Source organism: Ranitomeya imitator, chromosome 3, assembly GCF_032444005.1.
Source record: "Ranitomeya imitator isolate aRanImi1 chromosome 3, aRanImi1.pri, whole genome shotgun sequence".
Classification (NCBI taxonomy): Eukaryota; Metazoa; Chordata; class Amphibia; order Anura; family Dendrobatidae; genus Ranitomeya; species Ranitomeya imitator.
The window spans coordinates 594665431-594681606 of NC_091284.1; the positions used below are offsets into that span (position 1 = coordinate 594665431).

Consider the following 16176-nt stretch of genomic DNA (forward strand, 5'->3'; position numbering starts at 1 on the left):
TATTTAGATAAAGAAATGTATTTATGGGAACAATATTTTTTTTCCTTTATTCAGGATTTTTTTTTTTACACATCTAAATATATATATATTTTTTTTACTTTATAACATTGCCCCAGGGGGAGCATCATGTTATAAGGTCAGATCGCTGATCTAAAACTTTGCAGGGCACTGTGTCAGATCAGCGATCTGACATGCAGGGCTGCAGGTTTACCAGCGCTTGCTCCCTGCAGGCCCCGGATGCAGCCCGGCGGCCAATTTGGATCCGGGGTCTGCAGGGAGGAGACGCTCGGTACAAGGTGAGCACATCGCATTGTACCGAGGGTCTTAGGGAAGCCCGCAGGGAGCCCCCTCCCTGCTCGATGCTTCCCTATGCCCCTGGAATGCTGCGATTATGTTTGATCGCAGTGTGCCGGGGTTAATGTGCGGGGTCGGTCTGTGACCGTGTAGAGTGGGGACACAGTATCCGTAAGTGACTAGCAGCGGATACCGCGTCCCACTCTACACTCCAACAAGAGTTTGAACCAGTTAGGCCCTCTATTTACAAGTGCATAATAGGGGACATACTGCCCGACCATTCCTTAATGGTACACTACTTTAGTACTTTGATGAAGGTCATATAGACTGAAACGTCTACTATTACTGTATGTACTGTACTTTATTAAACCTTATTCACTGCATCCACATAGTGTGTGCCAAGTTTATACATAACTTGGCACGGATTAGGGCCCATTCAAACATCCATGTAAATCAGTCTGCGATCAGACTGCAATGCAAAGACTGGCTGTGAGTCTCCTTACCCGAGCGATATAGCCTAATATATTTCTCAGGTCTCAGAGACCTGCAGCCCGTCCATGCATTGCGGTTTGATCTCAGACGTTCAGACATATACAGATCTGTCTGAATGTGCTCTTAGGCAGTGGAAACGTCAGCTTTTTCAGCTGAGCCTCGCTTTTTTTTTTTTTAGAAAAGTAACATAAGCAATGGAAAAAAGCAAAAAGTTACAAAATCGTTCAACAAATATGGCATATGTCAATGCATGCATAGTCTTACATTCAAATGACTGGGCAATGCAGAAACTATGCCAATAATTCCTTTAATCTAATCAACAGGATCTTTGAAAAAAGTGTTTGGAAACTGAAATAAAGGCTTTTCTTGTGGAAAGAAGTTGTTGGTCTGCATTTTCTGGGAAAGATAAAAAAGTTATTTTGCTCACTGCTATCACAGTTTAATCTTATATATAATTGTCTAAAGGTCACTTCCGTCTGTCTGTCCTTCTGTCATGGTTACTCATTCGCTGATTGGTCTTGCCAGCTGCCTGTCATGGCTGCCGCGACCAATTAGCGACGGGCACAGTCCGGAAGATAATGGCCGCTCCTTACTCCCCGCAGTCAGTGCCTGTCGCCCGCATACTCCCCTCCGGTCACCGCTTACACAGGGTTAATGCCAGCGGTAACGGACTGCGTTACCGCCACTATTAACCCTGTGTGTCCACAACTTTTTACTATTGACGCTGCCTATGCGGCATCAATAGTAAAAAATGTAATGTTAACGTTGCAGGTTCCTGTGGCAAAGAAGATGGTATGGGAGAAGGACCTGCCATGACGTCACGGTCATGTGACCGCGACATCATCACAGGCCCTGCGCGAGAAGGACCTGCCATGACATCACTGTCATGTGACCACGACGTCATCACAAGCCCTGCGCGCCTGCGCTAGAAAGACCTGCCATGACGTCACGATCATGTGACCGCGACGTTATCACAGGCCCTGCACTCATACCAACCCTGGGACCGGAAGCTGCCGTGGACTACAAGGGGCCCTCGGAAAGGTGAGTATATGTTTATTTTTTAACCTGTGACAAACCTGGCTGGGCAATATACTACGTAGCTGGGCAATATACTACGTGACTGGCCAATATACTACGTGGATCTGTGCTGTATACTACTTCGCTGTGCAATATACTACGTGGCTCTGTGCTGTATACTACATCACTGGGCAATATACTACGTGACTGGGCAATATACTACGTAATTGGGCAATATACTACGTGGCTCTGTGCTGTATACTACGTCACTGGGCAATATACTACGTCACTGGGCAATATACTACGTGGCTGCGCAATATACTACATCACTGGGCAATATACTACGTCGCTGGGCAATATACTATGTCACTGGGCAATATACTACGTCACTGGGCAATATACTACATCACTGGGCAATATACTACGTGGCTGCGCAATATACTACGTCACTAGGCAATATACTACGTAACTGGGCAATATACTACGTTGCTGCGCAATATACTACATCACTAGGCAATATACTACGTAACCGGGCAATATACTACGTGGCTGGGCAATATGCTACGTGGTTTGGCAATATACTACGTCACTGGGTAATATACTACGTGGTTGGGCAATATACTACGTGGCTGGGCAATATACTACGTCTCTGGGCAATATACTAAGTCACTGGGCAATATACTATGTGTCTGGGCAATATACATGGCTGGAAAATATACTATGTGACTGTGCAATATACTACGTGGCTGGGCAATATACTACGTGGCTGGGCAATAAACTACGTGGCTGGACAATATACTATGTGACTGTGCAATATACTATGTGGCTGGGCAATATGCTATGTGGCTGGGAAATATACTAGGTGGCTGGGCAATATACTACGTCTCTGGGCAATATACTACGTCACTGGGCAATATACTACGTGGCTGGGCAATATACTATGTGACTGTGCAATATACTACGTGGCTGGGCAATATACTATGTGGCTGGGCAATATGCTACATGGTTGGGCAATATACTACGTCACTGGGCAATATACTATGTGGTTGGGCAATATACTACGTGGCTGGGCAATATACTACGTCTCTGGGCAATATACTACGTCACTGGGCAATATACTATGTGTCTGGGCAATATACTACATGGCTGGACAATATACTACGTGACTGTGCAATATACTACGTGGCTGGACAATATATTACGTGGCTGGGCAATATACTACGTCGCTGGGCAATATACTATGTGTCTGGGCAATATACTACATGGCTGGACAATATACTACGTGACTGTGCAATATACTACGTGACTGTGCAATATACTGTGTGGCTGGGCAATACACTTTGTGGCTGGCAATAAACTACGTGGCTGGACAATATACTATGTGACTGTGCAATATACTACGTGGCTGGGCAATATACTACGTGGCTGGGAAATATACTACGTGGCTGGGCAATATGCTATGTGACTGTGCAATATACTATGTGGCTGGGCAATATACTACGTGGCTGGGCAATATACTATGTGGCTGGGAAATATATTACGTGGCTGGGCAATATGCTACGTGGTTGGGCAATATACTACGTCACTGGGCAATGTACTACGTGGTTGTGCAATATACTACGTGACTGTGCAATATACTACGTGGCTGGGCAATATGCTACGTCGCTGTGCAATATACTACGTGGGCTGGGCAATATACTACGTGGCTGGGCAATATACTACGTGACTGTGCAATATACTACGTGACTGTGCAATATACTGTGTGGCTGGGCAATATACTATGTGGCTGGGCAATAAACTACGTGGCTGGACAATATACTATGTGACTGTGCAATATACTACGTGGCTGGACAATATACTACGTGGCTGGGCAATATACTACATCGCTGGGCAATATACTATGTGTCTGGGCAATATACTACATGGCTGGACAATATACTACGTGACTGTGCAATATACTACGTGACTGTGCAATATACTGTGTGGCTGGGCAATATACTATGTAGCTGGGCAATAAACTACGTGGCGGGACAATATACTATGTGACTGTGCAATATACTACGTGGCTGGGCAATATACTACGTGGCTGGGAAATATACTACATGGCTGGGCAATATGCTATGTGACTGTGCAATATACTATGTGGCTGGGAAATATACTACGTGGCTGGGCAATATGCTACGTGGTTGGGCAATATACTACGTCACTGGGCAATATTCTACGTGGTTGGGCAATATACTACATGGCTGGGCAATATACTACGTCTCTGGGCAATATACTACGTCACTGGGCAATATACTATGTGTCTGGGCAATATACTACATGGCTGGACAATATACTACGTGACTGTGCAATATACTACGTGGCTGGGCAATATACTACGTGGCTGGGCAATATGCTACGTCGCTGTGCAATATACTACGTGGGCTGGGCAATATACTACGTGGCTGGGCAATATACTATGTGACTGTGCAATATACTACGTGACTGTGCAACATACTACGTGGCTGGGCAATATACTATATGGCTGGGCAATAAACTACGTGGCTGGACAATATACTATGTGACTGTGCAATATACTACGTGGCTGGACAATATACTACGTGGCTGGGCAATATACTACGTGGCTGGACAATATACTATGTGACTGTGCAATATACTACGTGGCTGGGCAATATACTACGTGGCTGGGAAATATACTACGTGGCTGGGCAATATACTACGTGGGCTGTGCAATATACTACGTGGACATGCATATTCTAGAATACCCGATGCGTTAGAATCGGGCCACCATCTAGTGTAGTATAAGAATGCATAAAAAGACTCATACCTACACAATCATCAGAACATGATCTATTGTTTAAAATAGGTTTTTGAGTTAAATACAGCTCTGGCAAAAATTAAGAGACCATCACATCGAAACCCTGTCATGGGCAGCCCAATCTCCAGACCTGAACCCCATTGAAAACCTCTGGAATGTAATCAAGAGAATGATGGATAGTCACAAGCCATCAAACAAAGAAGAACTGCTTACATTTTTGCGCCAGAAACAGTGTGAAAGACTGATGGAAAGCATGCCAAGACGCATGAAAGCTGTGATTAAAAATCATGGTTATTCCACAAAATATTGATTTCTCAACTCTCCCTGAGTTAAAACATTAGTATTGTTGTTTTTAAATGATTATGGACTTGCTTTCTTTGCATTATTTGAGGTCTGAAAGCACTGTTTTTTGTTTTTTTATTTTATTTTGACTATTTCTCTTTTTCAGAAAAAAAAAAAAAATAATTGCTTGGAAATCCGGAGACATGCTGTTAGAAGTTCATAGGCCAAAAGAACAATTTACATTTTCCTCAAAAATATATCTATAAAAAGAAAATCAGACAAACTAAACACTTTGCAGTGGTCTCTAAGTTTTTTTTGCCAGAGATGTGTATATATATACATACATACACAGGGTGGGCCATTTATATGGATACACCTGGGCGGGCCATTTATAAAGTTGGATCCAAAATGGCCAACTTCAAAATGGCCACCGTGGTCACCACCCATCTTGGTCACCCTCCCATATACTAATGTACCACAAACAGGAAATTGATATCACCAACCATCCCCATTTTATTTAGGTGTATCCATATAAATGGCCCACCCTGTGTGTATATATATATATATATATATATATATATATATATATATATATATAATGTCTATATATATATATATATATATATATAATTTTTTTTCTTTATCACAATCTTTATTAAAAAAATAAAAGCAAATATTAATTGTGCCATTTTCATACTGGCCCTTTTTTGTTTGTTTTACGCTGACTCCCAGTTATTTCAGAGAACACCCGCACATGACCCACAATGGACAGACTGACCTTATATTTTGTATTGAAGCACCTAATGAGCCTGTACTAAAGTCATGGTGAATATAGTTGCAGAAGGGTGAGCTGTGGAATCAACTAATGTGAGTGGTGAATCCTGTGTAAACAGCTGTCATTGTTATCCTGCCTCTGCTGATAAGGAGCCTGCTGAAATACTTTTCCTGAATGACACAGAAGATTTGAGTTAAAAAAAAAAGTCCCAGTGGTCAGTGTGAAAATTTCAAGATTATTATTTTTTTCGAATGAAGATCATGATATCAAAAAGCAAACACTGCCAGAAATGTTTTTAAAAAAATTCATGGAACACAAAAATCAATAGGTCATTTTTAATGATAGCGTCAAGCTAACTGCTGAATAAGCAAATGTATATGGGTGTAGCCTTACAGATCTATATGGAGAAGATATTCTTACAGAATTTCTAAAAAGGGAAAACATTAAGAACTGCACATCAACAAGAGCTTAGAAAAAAAAAATCAATTTTCAAAGCACACTAAAGGAGTTTTAACAAGCAGCCCTCTTGAAAAGCCTCCTGCAATCGATGTCTTCTCTTTTCCCTGGAATAGGAAAGAAAGGCTTGAGAAGAAATACAATGTTGTGGATCAACTTGTATGTACTGGCTAAAAAGTGGCCCAGATAAAATAAAAATCCCACATACTTCCCCACCTGCGATGTTTCAGCCATGTCAGAATTCTTTTCCCCAGCGGTCACATGACATCTGCTCTGACGTAATACTAAAACGCTGCAGCTGATCAGCGGCCACTGACTGGCTGCAGCAGCCATGAAACATAAAGTTACGTGAACACAGGGAGAGGCAGTGCTAACATCAGTACAGGTCCAGGTGGTACCGGTATGTATTTTTTAATGTTATCTGGGCTCTGGTAGCATTTAAGAAGGAATTCTCCAGCAGTGGCCAAACCCTTAAATTTAGGAGGGAGGAGATGCTGTTGGAAAATAGAAGAGGCGGGGTAATGGACTTACAAAATAGCTGGCAGCTGTATGTAGACAGGTACATTTTATTTAATTAAAAGCAAAAAAAAAGTATGCACTGTATGCATAAAAATATATTAAAGTAATATAAGCAATGAAATAAAATGAATCTAATTATCAGCACTAAATAGTCGAAGTTGGTGAAGTGAAGTGAGAAAAATAAAGGCATAAATGAATAAATGGGCTCAAATAACTAAAAATTGGCATGTGAATGTGTATTCCCCCTTTTGCTAAGTCACATGCTTAGTGAAAGGAAGTCCACCTCTGTGCAATCGAAGTGACACATGGTCTGTCAGTCTATACATACCCTTTCTGACAGGCCACAGAGGCTGCAACACCATTACGCAAGGGACACCACTAACCAAACAACACCAGGAAGACCGAGGAGATCTCTAAACAAGTATGGGATAACATTGTTGAAAAGTTCAATATTGCAATCTCTGATGATCACCCAGAGCACCATCAAATCCATTATCACCAAATGGAAAGAACATGGTACCTCAACAAACCTGCTGAGAGAGGGCCACCCACCAAAATTCTTAGCCTGGACAAGGATGGCATTAATTAGGGAGGCAGCGCAGAGACCAAAGGTAACCCTGATAGAGCAGCAGAGACTGGAACATTTTTCCATATGACCACAATAAGCCGTACACACCATAGTGGCCTTTATGTAAGAATGGGCTGAAAAAAGCCTTACAAAAATTGTAAGGCTCATTTTGAGTTTGCCAAAAGACGTGGGAGACTCCCCAAATGTATGGAGGAAGGTGCTGTAACAGATGAGACCAAAATTGAACTTTTTGGCCACGAAGGTAAACACCATGTTTGGCACCAAACAAACACAGCTCATCACCTCAAGAACACCATCCCCACAGTGAAACATAGTGGTGGCAGCACCATGCACTGCATTGGACTGCATGTGGATATCATCAGATGTGTGTGCACAGAGACAATAGAGAAGATGGAGAACTTCCCCGCACCTATGCTGCGATTCTCTCACGCGAGTGAATCGGATTCCACTCCTATGACACTGTCACAGTTTGAACCGAGAGTCCTTAGCATAGTCTGAGCAATTCTTTCGCATGAGGGATTATATGGCAGTGTGAATGTGCCCTTACATTGCTAAATACGACAGCACACGAATGCCATCCAAGTGCGGTCCGCGTTTTTATTGGACCCATAGACTCGCATTGGTACTTTTCATCCATGCTGCCAGAAAAAAAATGGCATACCTCCATTAGTTTTGTACACAGACATGTGAGCAGCCCCATAGACTATAATAGGTACATACTGTATCTGTAAAAACATGGATAGAACACATATATGACTTCTGAACGAGGAGGCCTTAGGTAAAGTATCAGAGAAATATTCTCTGACACATCCATATGGAATCCAACTGAAGATACTCTATTAATCTGCAAGTATATGGAAGTACAGCAGGGTCCTTTGAAGGTTACTGATGCACTCACTTTTGCCGAAATATGCAAAACCAGTGTAGTCATAAAAATATAGTTTTAACCTCTTCTACATCATTCCCCAGATGCTACACAGAAGTCAAATGATTGTAACATCGACACAGAAATACAGTGAAAATAATCCTTCAATGACACAAGTGCTAGGCCTCACGGAGTCGGACATGCAGATCACCATTTGCGCTTGACAACGCACCTGAGGACAATATTTTAATTGCTGTATGTTAAGCACTTGAATACCAATTCACACATGAGCGTTCACGTTATGTTTAAAACACATTAGCAATCCATTTAAATCTCTGATTTTCAATTAGTGGATCACATCTGGCGTGAAACCACTAGAGTAAGCAAAGCTCAGGATGTGGGAAACCGTGAACGGCGTGTAAAAAAAAAAAATAGAGATTATCTGTGGACTCAGAAGAAAATGCGCAGGATCAGTACATCGTATCATCGTATGTCGCTGACAAGTCGAATTTTAATGGCAATTTAATGCTTAATATAAATAATATATATTGCACGGGCCTAACTGCAGAGCTGGTCGTGATGCATAAAAAAATATACGTTAGGCTTCATATTAAAAGAAAACTGAAAATGCTATGGTAAAGATTGGTATAATCAATTTCAATTTTAATAGAATTATTTAATTTCTTAAAATATAATTTTACATTGAATTCCCAAAAGTTTGTAGATTAAATAAAGTACATATCACTGAACAAAATATCTGAATGTAAATAAAATAACATCCTTCATACATTACAAAGCTGCCTTATAGTATCCTACCTCTTCCTTCTCATGGATCCACAAAATATCATCAGCAAGTGTTTGGTATAGACATATGATTGATGTGTAACCTTTGCTATTCCAGTAAAATACAGACATTTCTCTTATAATGGTTAAACAGATTGACATCATATATTTATTAACATATTACTATGTTGACCTTTATTTACTTATATTTTAGTTCATGTGGCTATGTCCCTATATTGTAAGCAGAAATACCATATAATGTTAAAACGCTTTCACTCGCCAGAATATGCATCATCTTCATTATCCTCTTCTGACTAAAGTATACACTGTACAAATGCTGATCGAAAATCATAATAACCGTGCATAAAAAAATATATGTTTTATTTAAGATTTATTTTTTGTATAGATTGATTGAAGCTGGAATAATATTAGAAAGAATCATGAACATTTGCAATCTAAAAAAAAAAATAAAATAAAATATGGGGTGGGGGAGATTAATCTATTAGACCTATTCCATTGAATTGATAATCGACGTTGAGCATGATGTTGCTAAAATAAAATAATGGCAGGAACGCATGATATACATGATAATAGATGAATACAAGGGTGCATGCATTATTAAAAAAAAAAATGCAAAGTATATCATTGTCGCGTTCCCTAAAATATAGAAAATAATATATGGCGCTAAGAGGGGCAAGGTAAAGAGAATCTCGCACATGAATGAATTATGCAGTGGATTCATCCAGTGCTCGTTAACAATATAGTTCATAAAAATATTTTTTCATTTTTGAGGGCAGTTGCTTGAAAAGTTGCATATCCCTGTTTATATCATTGAAAATGAGGAATAGAAAGTACACTATGCCAACAAATAGATCTTCATGGAAGAATCCATGAGAGTGTGTACAATAATCAGGTCAGTGCATATGAGAATTAAGTCTCAGGATGCAAAATATAAAATTGGTTAGGAAGAGGTTACAAACGATTATTGTTGACACTAGAAAGAGCTCTATACAGAAATACTAGAGGAATGAATTGTCTATGGCCAAAGGAAGGAAAAATACTGATTGAATCAGTAAGTGTGTGTGTCTACGTGTGTCTGCATGCGTGTTTGGGTGCCTCTGTGTGTGCGCATGTCTGTGTATGTGTATATATATATCTGCGTGTGTGTCTGTGTCTTCATGTGTGTCTGTCTCTGTGTGTGCACATGTCTGTGCATGTGTATATATCTGCGTGTGTGTCTGCATGTATGTATCTACATGTATATCTACATGTGTCTGTGTACGTGTGCATGCATCTGTGAGTATGTGTGTGGCTATGTTTATGTGTGTCTCTGCATGCGTGTGTCTGTGCATGCATGCGTGTGCATGTCTGTTTTTATGTCTGAGTATATCTGCATGTGTGTGTCTGTGTGAGTGTCTGCATATGTGTAACTGTGCTTGTGTATGTGTGTATTTGCATGTGTGTGTGTGTGTCTGTGTGTGTGTTTGGGTGTCTCTGTGTGTGCGCATGTCTGTGTATGTGTATATTTATCTGCGTGTGTGTCTGCATGTATGTGACTGTGTGTATGTGTGTGTCTGCATGTGTCTGTGTGCGTGTGCATGCATCTGTGTGTGTGGCTATGTTTATGTATGTCTGCATGTGTGTGTCTGTTTTTGTGTCTAAGTATATCTGCACGTGTGTGTACCTGTGTGAGTGTTTGCATATGTGTAACTGTGTTTGTGTATGTGTGTATTTGCATGTGTGTGCGCGCGTTTGTGTGTATGTGTGTCTGTTTTTGTGTCTGTGTATATCTGCATATGTGTAACTATGTGTGTGTCTGTGTATATTTGTATGTGTATCTGTTTTTGTGTGTCTCTGTATATCTGCATGTGTGTGTACCTGTGAAAGTGTGTCTGCATTTGAGGAACTATGTGTGTGTCTGTGTATATCCGCATGTGTGTGTACCTGTGTTCGCATCTGTATATGTGTGTGTCTGTGTATGTGTAACTATATGTGTGTCTGTGTGGGACCCTCCATCCGACCCCCCCTGTTCCCACTCATCTGCTGGTAAGCATCGCACCCTCTGCTATTCACTATTGCACTTGAGATAAAAGATAGACTGGTGTAATTTTATCCCCAGTCATTTGGCCGAGGCATGCTGATCCCCTGATGCCCATTTTTGGATGCACTGTTTCCCTTTGGGTTACGGTCTTCGGGCCTTCATTGACTACTTCAGGGATTTATGTGCACATGTGGGGTGAGGATAGGTGTGGGTGGGGTATATAGCAATCTGCATTGTTTATGGTTCTTTATGTATTGTTGTGATATTTTACCTTTTCTACACAATAATAAAATGATATGATTATTTTTATTGAATGTCATCAGTTTGCTCCTTTTTTCCTCCTATTGTCGTCCTGTGTGTGTCTGTGTGCATTTGCATGTGTGTGTTTGTGTGTGCCTGTACGTGTGTGTGTGTTCATTCTCTACGTTATGTGATGATGCTACCGCATACCCTGTTGCAACTATTAAATGAGAAGTAAACATGAGGAACCTGTATAAAATTGAAACAGTCAAAGGGTTAAACTAATGGACACAACTGCTAAATTCTATAAAAACGAGGACAATTGTTCCATTCTTGTTCAAATTGGGCCTTACGGTTTAAGGGGAAGGATACGAATGACATAATCCAATAGTATTAAATTGGCTGCAATGCTTTATATTTGAATACGTGCCCAATGACAAAAGAAAAAAAAAAAACGAATAATTGGATTAGAAATACTGAGATTCTGAAATGCGTCCTGAATGGTTACCGTTGCTCATACAACATTGTCACTTGTTGGATACATGTATCACCGCACTACGTTTCTTTAAACAGAAAATAATAGTATAAAAAACAATGACTTTTTTCCCTACCTTGCACCTTCCACATTCCAATGTCAAACCCAGCAAGTGACAGGACACATGTCAATCTATACAGTGCAGTCGAGACTGGCTACAATAGTAGTCGAGAAATTACATTTGGTTCACTAATGAAATAAAATCATTTCACTGAACGCCAGATATTCCCTCTAATTCTCATTCTTCAGTTTTGTAAAGTGCCAAATGATAACGGTAGAATGCATTATGCCCGGCATAGAACAATTGCAACAGCGTCGCTGACTGACATGCCTGCTGTACGTCATATTTACAATGTGGTCAGTTTTCTGCTTGATCTCCTTATCACCCTCTCCGATACCTATTGCCATCTCTAAGATTACTTCCTCATGTAGTGCAACACGTTTGAGCAAATCAAAGACTGGAATAATGAAGAAAAAAAGATAAATGCCAATGTGCATATAAAAATAGGTGCTACATTAAAATATTTGATATTTCAACAATAAGTTATTGAACTACCCAAGGTATGGATCTGATGTCTTTGCACTTTTAGAATTTGTTGACACCATCTATGGTGATGCATAAAGATCATAGCTTACATCATTTAGCTTGAAAAGTCCAGAAAGCATACAAATACATCCTGTAAAAATGGACCTTTTATATTAAACTTAGGGGGGGGGAGGGGAGAGGGTGCTAAAAGACCAGAAAAGTTATTTAGACCCACCCTTGTCTGAAGGGTTCTAGCATAAGTGTGGTAAATTCATCATATATACCTCCTAGCACCAGGAGTGATTCCAACTCTTTAATTCTCAGGCTGCAGAAACAGACCACAGAGGAGACGACCTCTTGCAATCAGTAATTGTTGTGCCCCATTTATACAATAGATGTTGTCCTACAAAAGAAGGAGAAGAAAAGTGCACACCCTTTCAGTATAACTGCTGCAGCTGAAAATCTTGTGCCAAGGCACTTCATCCGAAGGTTGAAGCAACAAAATCATCGTTTAGTCCTTTGTTTCGGAGATTGTAGGAGTCTAGAACTGGCTGAATGTTGTCTGTTTCTCCAGCACTTCGAGGTAGTCCGGCTCAACGTTAAGTTTTGCTTTTAATTCCAGGTATTCGTTCCTGTTAGGTTCCACATAGACAGTACTGGGTGTGCTATATAGCACTGCTTCTCTTAACCTGTCCGGATGCAAGAATTGACGCTTTGCTTCATATTTAGGCGTATAAGTAAAAGCAGGGGGGTTGCTATATTTATACTCGACGTTATTCCCAGGGGAAGGTCCCTTATCAGGTTCTAGGATCCCTCTATATACACGATCTGTATCTTGCACAGGAGAAAGCTCCACCCTGGGCTCAATAGTGCTGACGCTGTAGCTTGGGTTCCTCAGATTACTCTCCCTTTCCTCTTCTAGATGATTCCTGTAGGTGACTTTAAGTTCATGGAGATCCTTGTAATCATCAACGGAATTGCCCTCCCTAGACCTATAGATAGGGTTTTTGCACATGTGACCTAATGGGTGGGGGATATACTCATAGACATGGCCAGCTGGGGTCTTCACTTTAGGCAGAGGTCTGTTGCTGTACACACTATACTGCATGTTGAATGAGCTTACGTCTGAGTTATTTGTGCTGGCTGGCTCGTTCTGATTCTTTTTCCTTCGTTTCATCACAAGGACGAAGAGCCCTGCAGCCACAAACACAGACATAATGAAAACCAAGAGCAGGCTCAGTATGAGCACAGACAAGGGCACTGAGCTCGACACGTTGTTGAATTTAATGGGATAAATTAAGGTGGTGGTGCTCTCTGGAGGCTGCTCCTCTGATGGTGTAGATGTGGGAACTATAATGTCAGAGTAGTCTGGGCAAAGGAGATCAGACTTGATCAGTCTCATTTCCTTCATTGCAAATTTTTTAGGGTTTTTACAGATGACATCATCCACCAGGACCCCAACACTGAGCTGCTCCAGCCATAGCTTCATCCCCACCACATCACATGTACAATCCCAGGGGTTCTCATGGAGGTCTATCTGCACTAAGGATTTAAGCTGGTCTAACACGCCACTCACTGTCAAGTGTGAAAAATTATTACTTCTCAGGTTTAGCCTTGATAGATTCAATCCAGAGAAAATGTTGCTAGGTAAGTATTTCAGGAGATTATTATTGAGGAATAAAAGGTGGAGATTGGGAACGGGCTCAAATGTTCTAGGTTCGATAACTTTAATAGCATTATATTGTAGGAAAAGATATTGAAGGCTTTGAAGACCATAAAACAAGTCTGGTGTCAGCTTTTCAATTGAATTGCCATTTAAGTATAGTCTACGTAAATTAGTCAAATCCCCAAAGGCTCTGTCTTGGATAGCTGATATCCGATTGTTCCCAAGATGCAGGAGGTCCAATCCAGTGGAGTCAATAAAATCAGACCTACGGACCAAAGTAATATAATTACCTGTGAGATACATCTTTTTGGGGTTGTAAGGTTTAGGGTGTAGGTCGGAGATACTCTGTATCTTTCTCTCCTGACAGTTGACATTAAGTCCCAGATTGGAGATCTGTAGGTTACACGTACAGTTTGTAGGACACTCCAAAGGCACTGGGGATTTGGTCTGATAAGCAATGTATCCATTTTCTTTGGGAGGGTGGTGGGATGTGGCTCTTACTCTGGATTTGTTAGGTTGCCGTGTGCTTTTAGGTTTTGTTGGGTTCTTGTAAACAGAGGAAGATATAGTGGCACCAGAATTAACTGAGGCTGGGGTAGTGTGGAAGTACTCATTTGTACTCCTGGGAATTGGTGGTCGCATTTCATAGGAAGGAATCAATTTCCTGGGGCATAATTCCTGTTTGGAAATTTCATCCAGATCTCTTCCATATAACCTAAAAGGGGTCTCACAAACCACATCACCAACTAGAGCAGAGTAAGAAATGCTATAGAGCCAATCCTTCAATGCAATCAACTCACAAGAACAATTCCATGGATTTTCCTCTAGTTGCAGTTCCACCACCTTATCCATGTGTTCCAGAAGACCCACAAAAGGAAGAACTTTGAGTCTATTTCCTCTCAGGTCCAGGTGTGTTAAAGGTACAAAACGAAAGAGATTGGTAGGCAAAGTGGACAAAAGGTTGTCATTTAATATTAGGACTTGCAGAGTGTGAAGCCTACTGAAAGCATTAGGCTCAATGGAGATGATATAATTATAATCGACTTGCAAATACTCCAGACTCTCCAGGCCAAGAAAGGTATCGTTCTTAAGAAGTTCCAACTTGTTATTATTCAGATGCAGCCTCTTTAGACCCTGAAGTCCGTGAAATGACCCAGTTTCAATCTCCTGAATGTCGTTGTTACCAAGATGCAATATAGAAGCCCCGCTGTAGTTGACAAATTCATTAAAGTACAGGCGATTTAAGAGATTTCCAAACAAGAAGAGATGATAGATGGAGAAACGTGGAGGGGTGATCTCCGAGAGGCTAATGATCCCCCTGTTCTCACAATTCACCGATAATATGCCATCTCGCTCCTCACAAGGACAATTGTCACACACCTCTCCATACGATTCTATTGTTTCTGCCCAAGAGAGAACCAGGGATGTTACAGCAAATGCGATCGTCTGGAGGATCCACATCTGCATTTTCTTGTTTAAGTCCTGGTCAAACGTGACTGCAGAGCAGCAATGGTACATTTTACCTCCTGTGGGACAAAATACGAGACATTTAATTAGGGCATCAGCGCAGGAGACACAAACATATCACACACACATACACCACACACACATCATACACCACACACACACATATATATAGACACACACCACACACACAGACGCACACACACATATATAGACACACACACACCACACACACACACCACACACACAGACGCCCACACACATATATAGACACACACACACCACACACACACACAGACACACACACCACATACACACACCACAAACACATATATAGACACACACACATATATATAGACACACACATATATAGGCACACACCACACACACAGACGCACACACATATAGACACACACACACATATATAGAGACACACACACAGACCACACACACAGACACATATAAATACACACATACATATATAGACACACACACCACACACACACAGATGCACAGAAACACCACACACAGACACACACACAGACACACATAAATACACACATACATATATAGACACACACCACACACACGCAGATGCACAAAAACACCACACAAACACAGACACACACACATATAAATACACAGACACACACACAGACACACTCATACACATATATTTACACACCACACACACACCACATACACATTTATATATATACACACACCACACATACACACACACCACATACACATTTATATATACACACACACCACACATACACACACACCACATACACATTTATATATACAC

General features: G+C 40.9%; 1 protein-coding gene across 1 annotated transcript in view; it reads right to left on the bottom strand.

Moving 5' to 3' along the window:
• Positions 1–8741: 8741 nt before the first annotated feature.
• The window catches only part of SLITRK5 (SLIT and NTRK like family member 5), a 9224-nt gene continuing 1789 nt past the window's right edge, over positions 8742–16176 (bottom strand). Inside the window, exon 2 of the mRNA XM_069758058.1 lies at positions 8742–15427. Coding sequence (XP_069614159.1) covers positions 12777–15419 — 2643 coding nt within the window. The 5' untranslated portion in view covers positions 15420–15427 and the 3' untranslated portion in view covers positions 8742–12776. The remainder of the gene's footprint in view (positions 15428–16176) is intronic.